The 21,743-nt window shown below is 41.6% G+C and overlaps 1 protein-coding gene across 1 annotated transcript; it reads left to right on the top strand.

Annotated features, from left to right (window-relative positions):
* Positions 1–281: 281 nt before the first annotated feature.
* LOC123397757 lies at positions 282–16,485 on the top strand. The gene is made up of 12 exons (XM_045092294.1): positions 282–893; positions 1,221–1,430; positions 1,529–1,801; positions 1,898–2,107; positions 6,262–6,522; positions 8,604–8,650; positions 9,597–9,753; positions 9,854–10,124; positions 10,215–10,437; positions 14,370–14,493; positions 15,455–15,667; positions 15,756–16,485. Exons 1-12 carry the CDS (start codon positions 327–329, stop codon positions 16,158–16,160), a joined length of 2,961 nt encoding a protein of 986 aa, XP_044948229.1. The 5' UTR covers positions 282–326; the 3' UTR covers positions 16,161–16,485.
* The last annotated feature ends 5,258 nt before the right edge of the window (positions 16,486–21,743 follow it).

Here is a 21,743-nt window from a genome sequence, read left to right as displayed (position 1 = left end):
ATTGGCCGCCAATGTGAACCTAACCACTGCTTGGTTTGGGAGTCCGATGTACCCGCCGGAGTGGACAAATGTGTTGTGGGCGATATGCATCACCACAGTTAAGTAATGAAGCTATGCTTTCCAAAAAAAAAAAAAAACTTGTGGCTATGGACCATACTGAAAACGAGGGGGAACTTCCCGGACCCTATTTTTTATTTTTTATTTATATAATAAACAACAGTAACAGCGCAACACAAGGAGGAGGGGAGCACGAGCTAGCTGTCGGGCTGGTCAAAGGTTAAGGAGAAACCTCTCGATCGGTGGTGTAGATCTGTAGACTAGCGCACATGGAGTTCACCACAATCACGGCCTCCACGGCTGCTGATGGCCGTCCGTGGACGCCGCCGCTGGCAGCTGATCATGAGGCTGATGAGGCCGCGGCGGCGGCGGTGGTGAAGGAGTACATGTTCGAGAAGATGGTGACGCCGAGCGACACAGGCACGCTGAACCGGCTGGTGATCCCGAAGTACCACGCTGAGAAGTGCTTCCCGCTGGACGCCTCCTCCAATGGCAATGGCCTCCTGCTGAACTTCGAGGACAGCGCAGGGAAGCCATGGCGCTTCCGCTACTCCTACTGGAACAACAGCCAGTGCTACGTGATGACCAAGGGGTGGGCCGGCTTCGTCAGGGAGACGCTCCTCGGGGCCGGCGACACCGTCTTCTTCAGCCGGGGCGTCGGGGAGGCCGCCAGGGGCAGGCTCTTCGTTGACTGGCGCCGCCGCCGCGGCCCCGATGTGGTGCTGTCGTCCCCGCGCCAGCGAGGCTTCACCCTCCTCTCAGTGGGGAACGATGGGTTCGCAATCGCATGTCCCGACCCACACCTAGAAGGTGATGGTGTAAAGGAGGTAGATAAGGTGAGGTTACTGCTTGACATAGTTTTCTCTTTCTCTTTGTGTACATAAGAACATTCTTTTTACCGTTGCCTATCTTAATATTAATGAATGGGTGCAGAACCCTGACATCAAAAAATACAGTTGTGTTAGCCGAAACATAATGCTATGTCGTTGAGCTCTGCATATTTATCAATCATGAAGTTTTTAACCAAATATCCAACCAACCAGATTGAAAAGTGGAACATATATGCCCACTTAGTTAAAGTCAATAAAAATATGATTAGTCCTTGCATTTATATATTTTTGTTTCTCTTTGTAATGTTATGCTTCACTTCTGTGTTTTCTTAGGCATATATTACGAAGATAGGGCCATGGGGTGGAAACAGAGGCATCTTTAATGACATCAACAAGTCACCTCTGCGTCTGAATAGCGTCACAATTCGTAGTGGAGAAGTCATATATTCACTTGCCTTTTCGTACAGCGATAACTATGGAAAGCAGCACCATGCAGGTCCATGGGGGGGTTGCAAAGACTTCTCTTATGGCAGCTTTGATACGGTGTGTAAATGTAACTCAAGTTATGCTTTCATGGAAGAAATCTACCTCTGTGTACATATAGCTAGGCTGATAATCATATTTTCTCCTCTTTTAATTAGATTCAACTAGGACCCTCCGAGTTCCTTACCAAAGTTTCTGGAACGATTGCTTTCTCTTCCCAATATTCTTCCAACGTTATAACATCTGTTATATTTACCACCACTGCTCGTCAGTATGGACCTTTTGGAGGAGGAGTAGGAATTCCTTTTCAAAGTCCAGTGACGAGCAATGGCAGCATCGTTGGCTTCTTCGCCCATGCTGAGTGGGTGGTTGAGTCAATTGGTCTTTATGTGAACTCTGAGAGTAAACTCTGGGAACCGACGAAAGGACAGGTACCAAACAGCTTCAAATGAATTTCGTTTGTCAGTTTTTACTTTTCTTCTCATATTGTTAATCTTCTGTTGTTTCATTAATCGGATTGCACTCAGGACTTGGTTACAAAAATTGGGCCATGGGGTGGTGATTCAGGGACGCCTAATGACCTGGATGTGTTACCTCGTCGTCTGATGAGTGTGGTAGTTCATAATAGTACTGTGATCAATTCACTTACGTTTGCATACATTGACTGGGATGGGCAACAACAGACCGCTGGTCCGTGGGGTTGGACGCCTGAGCCATTCGACGGGAAAATTGACACGGTGAGTACAGGTCTTACTCCTGTGGATTTTGTATGTATGAATTGATTCTCACACTATATATCTATAATTGCTGAAGGGTAATCCTTCGGTTCCAAAGCCGTGACATTTTTTTTACCTTGTACAGTCTTCAGCATGCAACATTAACTATTACTCCTCTGTCCCATGCATAATATATACTATACACTACTCCCTTCGTTCCTAAATATAAGACCTTTTAGAGATTGTACCATGAACTATATACTGATGTATATAGACATATTTTAGAGTATAGATTCACTCATTTTGCTTCGTATGTAGTCTTCTAGTGAAATCTCTAAAAGGTCTTATATTTTGAAACGGAGGGAGTACTTCTTATATTATGAAACAGAGTGAGTACTTGTTATACTAAAGTCGAGGATATTATACACTACTTGATATTGGAAAATATAGTGACATTGTTATAAACTACCCCTCCGTTTCATAATATAAAATGTTTTTTTGTAAGCTGTTTTAGATTACAAAAGCGTCTTGTATTGTGGGACAGAGGAGTACTTGATATTGAACAATATAACGATGTTGTTTTACCTCAGTACCAATGTAAGTATTGCATCTTTTGTTGGAGTTAACCACGGCGTCTGAGTTCATGTTGAAACGGAATAGTCACCTAGCATAGGATTTATAATTGGACTAGGACTAGTTTAAGACTAGCTTATCTCCTTTAAATATCCATGTACCCCTGCCGTTGTAATTGCACCAAGATCAGAGAAAAGCAATAAAGAAAAGATCAGGCTCGACACGAACCTGCAGCTATCCAAATCGTGCGTGTGTTTCCGGCTAGTCAATCGACTTGACCGTGGCTGGCTAGCTTAGTGTATTAGTAGTAGTACGTATACACGTTCAGCCAAGTAATCCATCAAGGCTTGCTTGTGCTTGCTTTGTACGTGACGATTGGAAGAGAGCTTTACAGTATTATGCATCTCGACGTAAAGTATCTCGTTGGGTTCAGCCGACTTGGGGCAGGAACCAAGACTGCCAGCATTTGCTTCATCGTTCACCGTCGGTCGTCACCGTAGTCGGAAAGTACTCGACGTTGGGTCTGGGCTAACAATTGGTATCTAGAGCGAGGTTGATCTTCTAGTAATGAAAGATCATGTCGGAGGACGACAAGACCAAGCAGCTGGCGGCGTACTCCGGTGCGGCTAAAGTATTTGCTGCTCCGGCGAGTTCATCGTACCCACGATTTGACCGGGAGAACTTCGTGGTCTGGAAGGTACTGATGGAGTGTGGTCTCCGCGCCAACGTATTGTGGGACGCAGTCGATCCAGGAGGAGGTGCTTTCAAGAAGGGGGGAGCCAAGAACTGGAAGGATCGGCAGGCGGCATCGGCGATTTACTCGGCGATGTCGATGGATGTCCTTCAACACCTGATCGCCAAAGAAACGGCGAAGGAGGTGTGGGATACGTTGGAGCTCATGTTCGAGGGACACGACCGCGTCAAGCAAGCCAATCTCCAAACTCTCTTATGGAACTATGAGACTTTGGTCATGGGCGACAATGAGTCCGAGGACGCGTCCGCTTCACGCGTTGCTACTCTCGTCAATCGGATCCGCGCACTTAGAGAAAACCTCACAGAGGCCTCGGTTCTCCGTCGGTTCTTGCGCGCGGCTCCTCCCCGATACCTGCAAATTGTCACGACGATCAAGCATTGCGTCGATCTCGCGACACTGTCCATTGATGATCTCGTCGGATGCTACAAGGCTCAGGACGAGCGTATGCGTACAGTCTCGGGGACGGGATGAACGATGAGCATGTCATGCTCACGCGGGCTCAGTGGCAGGTGCTGGACTCAAGGAGAGAAGGTGAGGGCTCTAGCAGTTACGCTCGCCAAAATCGTGTGCCAAACGAACAAATTCAGAAGGACGTCAGCGATGATGCTCTGAAGAAGAAGAAAAAGTTCGACAAGCGCAAGATCAAGTGTCACAATTGTGGCATCATGGGGTACTTCAAGTCGGAGTGCAAGAATCCCCCAAAGGAGAAGGCGCTCATGGCCCAGCAAGGAGATGAAGGTGACATGATGTTGATGTGTGAACTCGTGGACGAGGAGGATCTAGTTCTTCAAGGGTCGGCTAAAGAAATTGTCGCGCTCCGTGAAGGAAAAGTTTGCTCACAAGATCATGATTCGGAAACTCGTGTCGATGCTATGGATGCGGGGGGTGATTCCGAAACTTACACAAATGCTACGGATGTAAGTGCTATCTTTGCTGGAGCGAAGGAAGCGCTCATTGCATGCGCTCGGCCGTGGAGAAGCGGCCTTGTTACAAACATGAGGGGTGATTCCAAAATTCGTGTCGAAGCTACTGACACGATGCATAAATCTGAAATTTGTGTCGATGCTACGGACACGAATGTCACTTCGGCGTACGTAGCGCCTGAAGACCACGAATCAAAGTATGCTGATGCAAAAGTAGACACGTGCGCACCAGCCTTGCCACACTGTCCAGTAATAGACGAAGACGTGGTGTCAAAAGTATACGACACATTTGTTATTGCGCTAAATATCCATGACACACCGACCGACGTGGCAGTGCCAGGAGAAGATTTTCCAAGAAAATTCTCCGATGGTAATGGAGGAAAGGATAACATCACCTACACCCGTACAGCTACAACCGGTGTTTCATTCATATCCGGAGGATACTCTTCGGACGATTGATCCGGTAAAGATCAAAGGAAGTGGGCGAAGGTATCTAGCAATTGCCGAGAAGCCGGCAGATTTTGAAGACGCAAATACGAAGGAGTGTTGGAGTCATGCTATGAAAAAAGAGTTGGGGTCGATCCACGACAACAATGCACGAGAGCTTGTGGATCTTCCCAACAATGAAAAGACCATGGAGCTCAAGTGGGAATTTACGATCAAGAAAGAAGTTGAAGGAAATTGTGTGAAGCACAAAGCGAAGCTAGTAGCCAAAGAGTAGCCGTAAGAGTACCTCGGACGTGGCATATTTTCTTGGTGGAAGCATAGTAAGCTGGCTATCACGAAAGCAGAAAATGGTGACATCGACTTCAAGTGAAGCGGAGTGTCAAGGTGTGTGGCTACGAAGGCTACACGGTAATCTCATGGATCGAGATCCGGAACAAGTGGTGCTCAATGTTGACAGCGAGTCTATCTTTTTTCTACACGAGGATCTAGTGCCTCGTGACAGGAGCAAGTACATTGATACGATGTATCACTACATGAAGGATTGCGTGGAAGAAGAGAAGACGAAGGTCAACTATAATTGCACTAATGATCAGTTGCGGATATCCTGACCAAGGCTTTAGATCGGAAGAAGTTCTTGAAGATGTAAAGAAGGATCAACGTCGAAGCTATAACGTAACGACGCCGTGTTTAGGGGGGTGATTGTTGGAGTTAACCACGGCGTCCGAGTTCGTGTTGAACCGGAACAGTCACCTAACATAGGATTTGTAATTGGACTAGGACTAGTTTAAGACTAGCTTATCTACTCTAAATATCCATGTACCCTGCGTTGTAATTGCACCAAGATCAGAGAAAAGTAATAAAGAAAAGATCAGGCTCGACACGAGCCTGCAGCTATCCAAATCGTGCGTGTGTTTCCGGCGAGTCAATCGACTTGACCGTGGCTGGCTAGCTTCGTGTATTAGTAGTAGTACATATACACGTTCAGCCAAGTAATCCATCAAGGCTTGCTTGTGCTAGCTTTGTACGCGACGATTGGAAGAGAGCTTTACAGTATTGTGCATCTCAACGTAAAGTATCTCGTCGGGTTCAGCCGACTTGGGGCAGGAACCAAGACTGCCAGCATTTGCTTCGTCGTTCACCGTTGGTCGTCACCGTCTTCGGAAAGTAGTCGACGTTGGGTCTGGACTAACATCCTTTCATATTGTGGCCAAAATGAGACGGTTAAGTTTCATTGCTCTCTTCCCGCAAAAACGAACTTCCAGCCCTTTCGGAATATGTCCCTCGTGATGATATGATTGTTTTATGATTTGAGTAATTATACGACTAGCATTTTAGTGCCGGTGATGTAATGCATTCAACTCGAGTTAAACATGGTTCATCTCGAGAAAAAGCAGCATACATGTGTGTTGTTTCGGTGATGTTCGAACTATCACTTTATACAAATAGCTATGATGGCACTGAACTTTCTTCACCTACAGATTATTCTTGGGCGGTCAGAGTTTTTGATTGAAGTTTCTGGAACACTTGGTCGTAACTCCGGATATTCAGATGGCGTAACATCACTTTACTTTGTCACCAATACCGGTGGCTATGGACCATATGGAAAAGGAGGGGGGACTCGTTTCAGAAGTTCGGTGCAGAAGAATGGTAGTATAGTTGGCTTCTTTGTCAATGCTAGATCCGTGATTGACGCAATTGGCGTCTATTTTAGCCCAGAGATGGAGACATGCAGACAGAAGGTAACAATATACTTCCCCTGAATTCTTTGCAATTGCAGTAAGAATTTTCTATTCAAGTTTCTGGAACACGTCGGTAATATGTTTTGGCCATCAGGCCAAGAAAATTGGATGACCATGTCGGCTTACTCCTTTTTTGAAATCTCCTACTATATCACTTAATAAGAAGCTAAGTCCTTGATCCCTAAAGGTTTTTGATTGAAGTTTCTGGAACACTTTTTTCCTGTCAACGGACAGTTTTCGTTGTTAGTATAAAACATTTAGGTTAACGTAAGGGCATGTACAATGATGCTATCTTAGGAGTGTCATATAGGATAAATGATGAGGTGAAGGAGAGAGAACTCGAAAAAAAGGCTTTGCCTTCTCTTATTCAAGAGAAGATAAGAGGTGATCTCTTAACACAATATGTCTCATCATGTTTTTAGGAATAACTAATTATAGAAGATAAAGCTAAGAGATGACCCGTTGTAGACTTTTTTTTATCATCTTTAAATTACATGCAAGATTTAAGATAAGACTATCTTATCAACCATTGTACATGCCTTAATAGGATCTTGATCTCTTAATTAGAACACCAAAAATACGTATGCGGAAGAATAGGTACTAACCAGAATCATGATGAATCCGTTAGGGGTTGTCCATGGCTGCCTCACCTGTGCCTTCGGCAGTGTAGAGTTCCTCACGGAGGAGGCAGCAGTAGGCCAACGTAGTGGTGCAGCACTGATTTTCCGCCAGCACTGCCTTCACGGCGGCCCGTGGTGGTAGATGCCTTCAGCGCCACTTTAGAATTGGTGGTTAGGACTAGGAGTTCCTTATGTTCCCCGATCAAACCTGTAAAAAAAGGTGTTCGTCAGAAAAACGACACGGAGCAGACCTTGTAAAACTTTTTCGATCCTTAAACTTTTTCAGAGGCACGGTAAATTCATTCACGAAAACCTTATATGTATAGTTCAAAAGCAATATATAGTTCAACCCGTAAACCGGTCAAACCTCGTCGAAGCAGACACGCCGTCGCGGAACTAGCCGGAATGTACCTGTAACTAATTAGAATCCGTCATCGTACGTCGGAAGAAGCCGCCGCACGTTGGAATTTGCCGCCGCCGGTACGAATTGCGACCGCTTCGACCTCCACTACCAAGGCGAGGCCGTCCACAGGCAAGGCGGAGTAGGCCACCAGCGGCCCGAATCAGGGCAGGGCAGCACCGGAGAAGAGCGAGGTAGGGGTGGGGGAGCTCGTGCGGCCACCTCGGGGAACGCTTGCAAGGCGGCGGGTAGTGTCGGGCTCAAATCGGGGACAGGCGGGCACGCCATGGAGCGTGCGGTCGGGGCGGACGGCGCAGGGCTCCTCCATTGCATGCGTGGCCCAGAACAGGCGGCGCCAGGACGAGGCGGGGCGAGGCATGCCGTGGCCGGAGACGGCTCGCTGGGACGGGAGGAAAAAACAAAAAAAGAAGTTATAATGGGATATTGTTTGATTTTCGGGGTCTGCTCTGTCCGGGGCAATTTTGCATTATAAAAATGATTTGCAGTGCTTCTTATACGTGTTTTTAAAAATTGACTTTTGAGATGCTAGAGACGTTATAACAACCTCAAATCCCCTTTATATTTTTTGGCGCTTAGGAACCAGACTGAAACCAAGTCGTTGGTTTGGTGCCCCCGATCAGGGCACTTACGTGAAATTTTTGTTAGATCCCCTTCTCTTTCTCAATTTGTTATAATTGGAGATTAATTGCATCATTTACTGCGTAAATAGCATATTTGTTTTCTGCCCAAACAGCAATTTCAGATGTCTAGATTGAATTTTGTTTTTCATTGAGAAAATCTAGATTAAATCTTGAGAAGTGCAAATTGTATTTAGTAGCCTTACATTGAGGTGAAGCAGTCTTGTGAGCAAATTAATAGTCATGTAAAACGATAGTTTGGTAATTGGTACATAGAAATTATATTCAAAAGTAGTGGAATTTATGATGAAGTGGATTATTCTTTTTTTATTCAAAAATTAAAAATGACACTGATATGGTAGGTTGTCTCATGCTACAGAGAACAAAGCAAGAAATAATTACCGAACATCTCTTTCTATGTAGGAGGAAGGAGGCTCTGGGATTTCACTTAGTATGGCTTACAGAGAAAGGTAAGACTGGCTCTCATGTCCTCTGTTTTGTGGAAAAATGTCTATCCTCTGCTGCGTATATGTGTGTGGTAACTAAGCTTGATGCAAGTGCACACTAATTCTGGGACAATTGATAGGCGATAAAAGTCACATTTCTTCTCTTACACGTAGTAGAATTTCATCAATCCCCTCATGACTGTTCGGGCTTGAATCATGATTTCACCCAATGCATTTTTGTTGGAAAGATTATGCAAGAGCAATGTATACTAGATCCTGGAGTACTCTCTGGATTTCAACCATAGTGTTGACATACATGATGAAAAGCATAGTTTATTACAGAATAGGCTCTTAAGCCCAGCTTGCCTAGCACTGTGAAGGAGATGGAGGATTTACAACAGAAAATCATTCCAACCGACAGTCAAACTTAAACCAAGCCCCCGCTGCATCTCCCTCCTGCGATGAGGGCTTACTTGCAGTTCAAGCTTTGTTAGCTAAGTAATAATACAACTATTAGTTACAACATACGTATGAACATAAGTACTAACATATGCTATTAAGGCCTTGTACAATGCAAGATGTTTAAAGAGGTGTTTAGTAAAATAAACATGGTTTTTATTTAGCATCAATGTTTATCTCTACAGAGGGGTGCTTAATTAAGCGTCTATCCTGTATAAATAAGCATTGATGCTTAAGAATAATTTAATTTATTTCTTTAAGCACCTTGCATTGTACAACGCCTAAGTACTCCCTCCGTTCCATAATTTTGTTGTGGTTTTAGTTCAAATTAACTACTTGAACTAAAACCATGACAATGAAATGGAGGGAGTATTAATCACAATGTATGCTTCAGTGAATGAACTATGAACTGAGGCAAATCTCAGATTACCCTATATCACTGAAAATTAAGCGTTTAGAAAGCAACTTAACTTCTCTTTGGTCTGAATATGGAAGTGCATGCTGTAATCAGGGTGGAGATGGAATCAGCATCAAATGTCCTGGAGCATATAGTACTTGACCGAAGCGCGAAGCCGACTAATCTGCCCTTAGCACTTTTAAAACACATCACTGAGGATTTCAATAATAAGAGACAAATTGGCTGTGGTGGATTCGGAATCATTTACAAGGTAAGTAAATTCTAAAATCCCCAATAGTAAAGGCCTTTTCACAGCAGAACTAAACTTTATCTCAAAACTCTTGATTGGGCTAACAAGACAAGTTAAACAGGGCAATCTTCAAAACAGTAGTGTTGCTGTTAAAAGGATTTTAAACTGCCATACAATCAACGATGAATCATTTAATCGTGAGACTACTTCTCTAATCAGTGTAAAACACAAAAATATAGTACGGTTTCTGGGCTACTGTTCTAATACGGAGAATAAAGCGATGAAACATTCAGAACCAGGAGAACCTTCGAAGTATATTTTTGCCGAGATGAGGGAAAGATTACTTTGTTTCGAGTATATCAGTAATGGAAGCCTTGACAGATATCTTACTGGTACGACAATGCATGTTGTTGATGAAGTTCCTTTCCTTACTTGATTTAATTTTCCAGTTCCTCAGTTTTACTCTCGTTTTACTTATGTAGACGAGCTAAGGGGACTTGAATGGCATACGCGCTATCAGATAATTCGAGGAATCTGTGATGGTTTGGTTTATCTTCACACAGAAAAGGGTATTGTTCATAGGGACATGAAACCTGAGAATATACTGCTTGATGATCTTATGACACCAAAAATTACAGATTTTGGTATATCGAAACTCCTTGATGGAGCAACACACGCCGTCACTAGTGACCCCACAGGATCACGGTAAGCTTGCATGTGCAGAACTCAATACTGTCTCATTTTTTTCTTTTTTTAAAAACGAGGAAAACCCACAGCTTCTGCATCTGAATGATGCATGCAGTTATAGTATTAAACTAAAATATTAAACGAAGAATATGTTATACATAAGAGCATCTTCAGCCGTTGGAGCCCCAAAAACACCACCCAACCAAAAAGGTTGGTATCTTGGGAGTCATTCGGCGACAATAGGGATGCGTGAGAGGGCATCTTCCCAGTCACACCCCACCCCAATCTAAACTTTTTAAGGAAAATGATTAGGTGGGTTGAGAAAAAAGACATTTGAAAAGACATGATTCGTCGAAACTTTCGTCGAGGTGTCCAAGAACCCCCCAACGCGCTGGGTTCCCCGAGCCTGATACCAAACCTAAAAAGATGTTCCGTGAGCATCCTCCGGGGGCGGCTGGAGATGCTGTAAGCCGCTCTCTGTCGGAGTTAAATACGTCTCAGATATATCATATACTCCCTCCATTTTTAAATATAAGACCTTTTAGATATTGCACTATGAACTATATACAGATGTACATAGACATATTTTAGAATGTAGATTCACTTATTTTGTTCCGTATGTAGTCTCCTAGTGTAATCTGTAAAAGTTCTTATATTTTGAAACCGAGGGAGTATTTGTCTGAATAGTGCACGTATATAGTGGCTGATCCAGGATGCAGGTCGTGGGGCCGGGACGTGAATAATCACCACAGCTTTTACTGTAGAATCACGTGCACTATAGTGATACTGTTGAACACTATAGCACGCCTAGGGCTTGGGGTTTGGCTTAATCCTAGCTCCGCCCCTGCAAGTATACATGTCTGACTAGGTTTACTCTCTGCTATTTGTTCCTATATATATGTAGCCTATACTCCTGTACTTTGTATCACGTGGTAAGTTGATCAATAAAATTGAAAGCCTTTCGGCTAACTTGGCGTGTCAGTGTATTGTATTCTGACGAGACAGATTGAGGTGTTGTGCGTGTAGCCGGCTAATGCAAAGCTAGCTAGCTTACGTGAGTTCTCCCAAAGAATCCATCCAGCTGGTTGTCTGCTTGTTTACTATTTGTACGTATGCGTTCCGTGGAAGCGGCCGGAAGTAATCGGCTGAAACTTGGACGGGGAACTCACACGTCTGCGTCGTCAAGAATCGGGACCTAGGCCAACACTCTAAAAGAGAGCCAAACTATATAAAAGGAAAAAGATAAATGTGTCATAATCGGTAAAAATAATGCTAGGTGATTATACATCTAGTTTATTTTTAGATCGTCATTCAAATCGATTATAGTTAACCCGTGCTACCATCTCTCAACAGTTACGTCCAATATTCATATGTTCTTTGGCCTCCGCATATGGAGGGACGGACCCAGAAAAAAATTGAGAGGGGGCAAAAATATATGGCCATATTCATGAATTAACACGGGAATTCTCCATATAAAGTAAAACTTAGGAAAATAACTTCAGTCTCCATGAGATAACCACATTCATTGCAAAACTAAAAAAATAAAATTTTGAAATAAAATGACTGACATTAGTATTTCAATATCTTGTTCCGAAGTTACGAAAGAGAAGATTGACACATTGTTTCATAAATAATAATCCAACCTACAACCTGGAAGAGAAAAGTCGTTGTCAAATGGAGGGAGAATGAAAACATTGAGAAATGCCCTTATAAAAATGAAAAGGGCTTTAGCACGTTACCCTTTTTTAGCAATTCTTTTTCTATGAAGAAAATATGACTATGGTTAGGGGCGGACCTAGGAAAGAATATAAGAGGGGGCAAAATATATGGCCATATTCATGAATTAACACCGCAATTCTCCATATAAAGTAAAACCTAGGAAAAATGACTTCGTTCTCCATGAGATAACCACATTCATTGCAAATCTAAAAAAAAAAAAATTTGTAATAAAATAACTTACATTAGTATTTCAATATCTTGTTCCGAAGTTGCGAAAGAGAAGATTGACACATTGTTTAATAAATAATAATCCAACCTACAACCTGGAAGAAAAAAAATCGCTGTCAAATGGAAGGAGAATGAAAATATTGAGAAATGCCCTTATAAAAATGAAAAGGGCTTTAGCACATTACCTTTTTTAGCAATTCTTTTTCTACGAAGCAAATACGACTATGGACCGCATGGCTGAGTAAGGACCATGTGTGGATCCAAGGCGTGACTCTATATATGACCTACAAAAAAATTAGAATACGTTCATGCTAAAAATTTGTCATTTCTGCAGTTACAAATCGCCCATACTAGTGCACGTACTCCTATCCAAATATGTCCTGCAGTACTCTACTCCACTTCATCTAGCCACCATCCAAATAATGTGTTGATACTAGATGGTGGGCTAATATTAAAGGCTACCTGAAGCGTACACAATAAGAGTTTTGCGAGCGAGCATTTGAGAAATATGTGTTTTATAGTCTCATCTTGATCACAAAAGAAACAATGCTTACTATCATCCTATCTTCGCTTAAGTAATTTATCCTTTGTAAGAATGGCTTCTTTGTGAACAAACCACATGAATATCTTGATTCTCAAAGATACTTTAATATTTCAAATATGGCTCAATTTTAAAATTGGGCCCGAGTTTATTAAGTCTAGAAACATAGAATTGACGGTAGTTTCCAATGAATTGTGTCTGGCTCATCGGAGAGGTGAACATCCATCTACCTCCATGCAAGATGTAACCAGCTATCTCAACCCATTGATCTCCTTCTAGAGAACTTCTGAACTGGATATTGAGTGGAACATAGCGCAATACCGTAGCCACATAAGCTTTCTTATGTTGCATAATATTGTATAAAGAAGGATATTGTGTGGACAATGGTGTCTCCCCTAACCAACTATCCTCCCAGAATTTAGTCGTGTTCACATTCCAATAATAAATTTGGTTCTATGGAAGAAAGAAGATCTCGTCCTCATTAACCCCTTCCTGATGCAATATCATAGCCACATAAGCTTCCTTATGTTGCATAATATTGTACAAAGAAGGATATTGTGTGGCCAATGATGTCTCGCCTAACGAAGTATCCTCCCAGAATCTAGTTGTGTTCACATTCCCAATAATAAATTTGGTTCTGTGGAAGAAAGCATATCTCGTCCTCATTAACCCCTTCCAGAAAAGAAAATCATTATGTCTAATAGTAACCTGGGATAGAGTTTTCGAATTTAGGTACTTATTCCGTAAAAATTTGTACCCACATTCCTTCGATCTCAATAGACAGACCATATAACCACTTGCTAAGAAGGCATTTGTTCTCGACTTCTAAGTTTTCAATTCCTAGACCACCCTGGTCCTTCGGTCTACAGATAATATCCCATTTGGACAACCAATATTTTGTTTTGTTTCCATCACATTGCCAGCAAAAACGCGATCGATAGAAGTCTAACATTTTTCCTACCCCTACATGCACCTCAAAGAAAGACAATAGAAACATTGGCATGCTTGTCAACCACAAGTTGATCAGAACAAGCCTTCCACCATAAGACATAAGCTTACCCTTCCAACAGCTTGTTTTTTTAAAAATCGATCTTCAATGATTTCCACTCCTTATTGGATAACTTGCGATGATAAATCGGTATACCTAAATAATTAAATGGTAAGGATCCCAATTCATAGCCAAATAATTGTTTGTATGAATCTTGTTCTTCTTTCGCTCTTCCAAACTAAACATTATATTTTTATTAAAATTGATCTTCGGTCTCGACAACTGCTCAAAGAGACACAAGACTAGCTTCATCTTTCTAGTCTTTGTCATAACATGTTCCATCAAATAATCCTGCCATTTGCCTATTGTAGTATGGATACATCACCATTCTGCATTCACTAGATGTGATACTAAAACATTTTCACTTCATCTAACACCATATATAATATAGTTGAACATTGTGCTTTCGTGCAGTGGATATTGTGCTCCAGAATTCATAGCTCGCGGTGAGGTGTCAACCAGCTCAGATATATATAGTCTGGGGGTTATAATCAAAGAGCTCGTGACTGGATGTAAGGATGAACCTGATATTCAAAACGTAAGAATTATTCACTCATAGTTCAAGTTTGTTATGTAATTTTATTTTCCAAATACTTCGTATAGAATCGTAATGGAACCCACATCTTGATGTATTCATATACTTCTATATGAAAGGCATTTTTATTTACTTAAAATATAGCATCACACAAATATAAAGTATGATGAGCAACACTCGACTTCTGCATAACTAAGATGCACGTAGCCAAACATCAATATTCAATAGTGGTAAAAGATGATTAAAAAAACATATTGGCAACGGTAGTCCTAGGACCAACGCTATACCTCTGTCAAAGAGGTAGTCGACTGATCCGAAGATTCTGCTGCCACCTATGTTAGGCAAAAACTTTCCTGATCACCCTTTTCAAAGATTATGCTGTCATTCATGTTGGGTAAAAACTTTCCTGGCCACCCGCTCCAGAGATAGGTTGTGCTGCCTTGAACAACGGTTGGTACACTATTCGGTCTAGCGTAGGCCACGTGCAAAGCAATACAAGGGAAAATAAACTGTAAAGGCGTACATAGCCACAAAATTATATCATTAATGTACTAGATCAAATTTCAACCACTGTTATGCGCATGTACTGCAATCAAGTATAACTAGCGCTGGAACAAATTCTATTGCTAAAGTGGAGGTGTTCCCTGCGATTATTAATTGTTTAGGCGGATGTTTGCCGTAGTGTCGGCCACTCTCTTCTCTTCTTTTTCTTCTTTTGTAATAATTTGAGTGTGTGCATCCTTGATGTCTAAATAGCCATTAAATCGTGTTGGTGTAGAGGTCAGGTGCAATTGACATTCCTTTCATAATTTTTTTTTTAAAGTTTCTATTTTGTGAAATTTACATAAGAATTATCTTGATATTTGAGATCCAATTGATGTTACTTTTGTTTTCTTGAAATTGTGTTGATGTTTTTCGGTTTCTTGCGCGAAACTTGCATTAAATCGCCTTTGTGAAATAATAGGTACTTAGAAAGTGGAGGTACAGATGGAATAAATCAGCGAACTATCCACCATTTGGATACCAACAGGTAAGTAAATGCATTGAAATGGCGTTAAGGTGCTTGTCAGACTTCCCTAAGAAGAGACCTAAAATATCAGATATAGTCGGTATGCTTAATACAGTGGAAAGTACGAATGAGCACATTACCAATGTTGGCAACTCTCTAGCTGGCCCGGTATGCTCGTATGCTCTAGAATTTTGATTACTGCATAACCTTGTTATCTTAGAAAGTACTTATGGAAGTGCCAAATCTTTTCATGCAGATAAGCGCTTACCCGTGGGAGCTACTTGAGTTTGACTCACTCGAGCTGAATTTCCCGTTCGAGATAAGCAAACGGATACCATGCTCACTTCAGCTAACTAATGTAACTGATGATTGTGTTGCCTTTCATATCGAAATGACAGGCATACTACGGTATTGCATTGAGCCGGAGAAATGTGTTGTGCTACCACGATCAAAGTGCAATGTGATGGTAACACTGCAAGCATATGAGAGGGTACTGCATGCTATGGTCTGCAAGGACGAGTTGTTCATTCTGCGGTCCGCCATCGTTAGTGACGGCCTCACGGCTGATATCATTGAAGACATATTAAACAAGAAATCAGGTACAGAAGTTGATAAAGTGACGGTGAAAGTTGTTATTATTTTGCCCATCGCCATCAATTAAGGAACCCAAAGTGTTTATAGTGTGTAGTTAGGAGGACTTTTTTTTTGAAAAAGGAGGAACATAATCTCCGGCCTCTGCATCAATTGATGCATGTAAACATATTATTAATCAAAGTACAAGAACAAAGTCTTAGATCCACAAGCAATTCTGGTGACTGTTGGGCTAAGTCCCTTCACATGGAGGTGTGTTGGCAGCCCAACATCAGCCCATAAGTCCAACACATGTGAGGTGTTGATCCTCGCTGCATCCAAGTGTTGAGAGTGCTTTCAAGGAAAGGGAAGCAAGAAGAAAACCCTAGCCACTCCACCCCTGTCTGTGGTGGCTACCATTCGCACGTTTACCTCTGAGCACAAGGATTACAGATACGACGTAAGCAATGAACATTCACACCTCTATTTTTACCCGTCATTCTTTGTTATCATGATTAATATTCATATTCATCTCCTCTTCTTATATAGTACACGACCATGAGGGAGAAGTCCCTACCAGAGCAACGCGCGATTGCTGTTGCAGAGGAGCTTGCGACCTTTCTGAGGACGGAAGCTATAGATGACAAAGGACGATTTAGTGTAGCTAGGGGTCATTACTGATGTTGGTCCATGTAATCGAATAGACGGGCTCTAGTCCCTATAATTCAGATCTCCATATAATTGTATATATATGCTCGCTTGTAAAATAAGTTAATCTTATATATATATATATGCATAAACATGTATATTTAGAATTATATGAAAACTAATTCCCGAACATCAAACGAGTCATCACGTTAATCTCCCGAACACCTAAACCCTAAAACCCTAAAACCCTAAAATAAACAAAATCTGCAGAAACTCTTTAGTCCCGGTCCGTGTTAAGACCCGAGACTAAAGGGCCTGCCCGTGAGGGCGCTCCGAGGCGCCCACGTGGAGCACCTTTGGTCCCGGCTTGGAACAGGGCCGGGACTAAAGGTTAGGCCTTTAGTCCCGCCCCTTTGGTCCCGGTTGGTGAACCGGGACTAAAGCCCCTTACGGGCCGGGACTATAGGCCCTATCCCCACTAGTGTTTGTCATGAATCTGTTTTCACTGGTTTTGGGTTTCTTATTCAAAATTGTTTGTGTTTCAAAAATTGTTTGAGAATTTTAAAATTGTTCATATTTCCCAAAACTCATAAAGAAAATAAAAATGTTGGTTTTAAAAAAACTTAGATACAGCACCCGCTAGTTTTGAAAATCCGTTCATATTTTTTTGTGGTTTTGTTAAATGTTCAAAAAATATTTAATGTTTTATATAAATGTTTGCTACATCACCTCCTATTCTTGATTTTTTTTATTTTTTGAAAGAATTTCTGCATTCAAAAAATGTTTAAAATTCAAAAAGAAGTTTGAGATTTCTAAAATTCATAATTTTTACAAAATATTCACATTTTAAAATATTTACTTTTTCAGAAATAATGATTAACTTTTGTTTTCAGGATCTTGTGCCGCTAATATGCTCTCTAATATGTTGTGTTGGTAATTAATTACAAGTGCCTATTAGTCCTAGTGACTATCGACCCTCTCCTTGTAGTTGGAGGTCTTGTGTTTGAATCCTTTCCTAGCATTATTCTTTTTGCTTTATCTTTTAATATTAGATAAACGGGTCATACATGCATCCGTCAACGGTGTGTGCAACATATTTTTTTTTAAATAACCACCCTACCCTTTATTATAAAAGGGTGGGCATAGATTTAAAGGGTTTGTACCAAAGAAGCGAAAGTGGTATTAATAAACAACGGCACAGACAACCTTGATTTTTGAAAAAAAGGAGGCATCGCCCCGGCCTCTGCATCGAGTGATGCATGCAGCATTTTAATTGATAAATGAGTCCAAAACAAGTACATCAATCTGAGAAAACAAATAAAAGATACAAAGCGCCATCCGTGCCCAACCGGTAAAGATAATAGACCTAGATGACTATCCACCTATCCTATTATTGTGCCGCCGTCCAAACCGGTTGAAGATACCGTGAGCTACCATCTCCCAACGGGCACACCCAGTAACCAAAGGCTCCCTGGCTTCCGCATGAGTGAGTAATAACCACATGCGGATCAAGGCAGTAGCCCTGAAAATAACCTGCAAAAAATTTATCAAGTTGCATCTGTTAAATACTAAATCATTCATGCAGTTCCATATAGCCCACAACAATGCACAGGTTCCCACACGAATAAGCTATGCCAAATGAAAATCAACACCCTCTACCCACGTCCCAAATAATGTGTTGATACTGTTAGGGGGGTTGATTTTGAATGCAATGTGAATCGAACACCATAGAAGCTGAGCCATAGGACAATCGAGAAAGAGGTGCTTAATAGTTTCTTTGTCCTGATAGAAGTTGCATCTTTGGTTGCCTTTACAGTTACATTTAGCTAAATTGTCCTTAGTTAGAATAACTTCTTTGTGGACAAACCACATGAAGATCTTTATTCTCAGCGGTACTTTGATCTTCCAAATATGCTTGGATATTGGAATCGCCACCAAATCTATGAGATGAAGATACATAGATTTTATTGTAAAATCTTCGTCTTTGGCCAATTTCCATCGGATAGAATCCAGTGAATCGGAAAGAGTGACATTCATTAACCTTCTAACAAGGTGAAGACAGCTTACCCATCTGTGGCCAATCAAGGATATACGAAACTAAATATCTAGAGGCGCCTGGCACAATATTGTCGCAACACACGATTGTCTACGTTGGACAATATTGTATAACTGCGGATACTGCATAGCTAAGGGCGTTTCCCCTAGCCATGTATCTTCCCAGAATCTAGTTGATTCTCCATTACCAATGATGAACCTAGTCCTGTGGAAAAAGGCATTTTTAGACCGCATTAATCCTTTCCAGAAAGGCGAATCAGAAGACCTAGCTGTCACCTAGGCTAAGGTCTTATTTTGCAAGTACTTATTCCTAAGATTTGTACCCACATGCCTTCGGTTTCCACCGAGATTCTGAAGAGCCATTTACTAAGCAAACATATGTTTTTAACCTCTAAATTCCCAATCCCTAAACCCCCTTGGTCCTTTGGTCGACAAATGATGTCCCATTTCGTAAGTCTATATTTGGTCTGGACCTTATCACTCTGCCAGAAAAAGCGCGACCGAAAGAAATCCAACCTTTTTCGTACCCCCACCGGTATCTCAAAAAAGGAAAGAAGGAACATGGGCATACTCGTTAATACCGAATTAACAAGTACTAATCGTCCTCCATAGGATAAAAGCTTGCCTTTTCAGCAACTTAGTTTTTTTCTCAAATCGATCATCTATACACTTCCACTCCTTATTTGTTAGCCTCCGGTAGTGAATAGGAACACCTAAATAGGTAAAAGGTAGGTTCCCACTCTTGCAGCCAAACAGTTGGTTGTAAGAGTGTTGTTCAACTTTTGCCTTCCCAAAGCAGAATAATTCAATTTTGTTGAAGTTAATCTTCAAACCAGACAGCTGTTCAAATAAGCATAAGATGAGTTTCATGTTCCTCGCTTTGTCTAAATCATGCTCCATGAACAGAATCTTATCATCCGCATACTGTAGGATTGAGACACCCCCATCCACTAAATGAGGTACTAGTCCCCCTACTAGATTTTTGTCACTGGCCCTCCTAATCATTAAAGCCAACATATCTGCAACAATGTTGAATAGAATCAGTGACATAGGATCTCCTTGTTTGAGACCCTTCAAAGTCTGAAAGAAGTGACCCACATCATCATTGACTTTGATACCAACACTACCCTTTTTAATGAAACAGTCTACAAGCTTGCGCCAAAGCTGGTCAAACCCCTTCATCCGCAAGGTTTGCTGTAAGAAAGACCATTTGAATTTATCATATGCTTTTTCAAAGTCCACCTTAAAGATCACACCATCCAGTTTCTTTGATTGAATCTCATGCAAGGTTTCATGCAGAACCACCACCCCTTCTAGGACGTTACGTCCCGGCATAAAAGTTGTATGCGTAGATTGCACCACCAAATGGGCGACTTTAGTTAGCCTATTAGTTCCCACCTTTGTAAAAATCTTAAAGCTAACATTAAGCAGGCAAATAGGATGAAAATGTTCAATGCGCACCGCCCCCTCCTTCTTTGGTAACAACGTAATAGTACCAACATTCAAATGAAAGAGTTTGAGGCGCCCACAAAACAAATCATAAAACATTCGCATAAGATCATCCTTAATTATATGCCAACACTTCCTGTAGAACTCCGCTGGAAATCCATCCGGTCCTGGAGCTTTGTTGTTTTCATTTGCCCAATGGCTTCAAGCACCTCTTTCTCCGTAAAAGGAGCGGATAAGATCTCATTATCGGCATCTCCAATTTGAGGAATATCCGCTATGATTTGCTCATCCATAGTAATAAAACTCTGGTCTGAAGCCCCCAAAAATTGTTTATAATATGATGAGATGTACAATTTTAGGTTCTCGTGACCTACAATAGTACCCTCATCCTGCTCGAGTTGCAAAATTCTTTTTTTCCTATGCTTGCCATTTGCAGTCAGATGGAATTTTTTTGTATTATCATCCCCATGGACAATGGACCACACTTTGGCTCTAATGCCCATTTCATTTCCTCCTCTCTAAGGAGTACACTGCTACCTCTTGAGCTTGCGTTGGTTTTTCCTTGAAGAGGAAAGGGTGATGCAACATAGTAGGAGTAAGTATTTCCCTCAGTTTGAGAACCAATGTATCAATCCAGTAGGAGTATCAAGGCAAATCTCCAAAGTACCTGCGCAAAAACAGCAAACTTACACCCAACGCTAGAAAGGGGTTTTCAATCCCTTCACGATTGATTGCAAGGTGAGAACTGAAGGTGGAAAGTGCAACAAAGTAAAAGTATAGAGCTGAAAATATGACGTGAAGTAGACCCGGGGGCCATAGTGTTCACTAGAGGCTTCTCTCATGATAGCAAATATTACGGTGGGTGAACGAATTACTGTCGAGCAATTGATACATATAGGCATCACGTCCGAGACAAGTAGACCGATACTTTCTGCATCTACTACTATTAATCCTCACATCGACCGCTATCCATCATGCATCTAGTGTATTGAGTTCATAACAAACAGAGTAACGCCTTAAGCAAGATGACATGATGTAGAGGGATAAATTCATGCAATAAATATAAACCCCATCTTTTTAACCTTGATGGCAACAACACGATACGTGCCTCGCTACCCCTTCTGTCATTGGGTGAGGACACCGCACGGTATGAACCCAAAACCAAGCACTTCTCCCATTGCAAGAATTATAGATCAAGTTGGCCAAACAAAACCCACAAATCAAAGAGAATTACAAGGATACGAAATCATGCATATAAGAGAGATCAGAGGAAACTCAAATAACATTCATAGATAATCTGATCATAAATCCACAATTCATCGGATCTCGACAAACACACCGCAAAAGAAGATTACATCAGATAGACCTCCATGAAGATCGTGGAGAACTTTGTATTGAAGTTCCAAGAGAGAGAAGAAGCCATCTAGCTACTAGCTATGGACCCGAAGGTCTGTGTTGAACTACTCACGCATCATCGGAGAGGCAATGGTGTTGATGAAGAAGCCCTCCGTGTCCGAATCCC

The sequence above is a fragment of the Hordeum vulgare genome, chromosome 5H (assembly GCF_904849725.1).
Source record: "Hordeum vulgare subsp. vulgare chromosome 5H, MorexV3_pseudomolecules_assembly, whole genome shotgun sequence".
In the NCBI taxonomy this organism is placed as follows: Eukaryota; Viridiplantae; Streptophyta; class Magnoliopsida; order Poales; family Poaceae; genus Hordeum; species Hordeum vulgare.
The sequence above is the reverse complement of the archived record's forward strand: the minus strand, read 5'-3'. Positions and strand labels throughout refer to the sequence as shown.

Excerpts from the sequence above, each read along its gene's own strand:
- LOC123397757 (XM_045092294.1), top strand. The coding sequence starts at position 327 with ATGGAGTTCACCACAATCACGGCCTCCACGGCTGCTGATGGCCGTCCG. Across the intron at positions 894-1,220 it reads GTGTAAAGGAGGTAGATAAG|GCATATATTACGAAGATAGG; the intron begins GTGAGGTTACTG and ends GTGTTTTCTTAG. Across the intron at positions 14,494-15,454 it reads ATGAACCTGATATTCAAAAC|GTACTTAGAAAGTGGAGGTA; the intron begins GTAAGAATTATT and ends GTGAAATAATAG.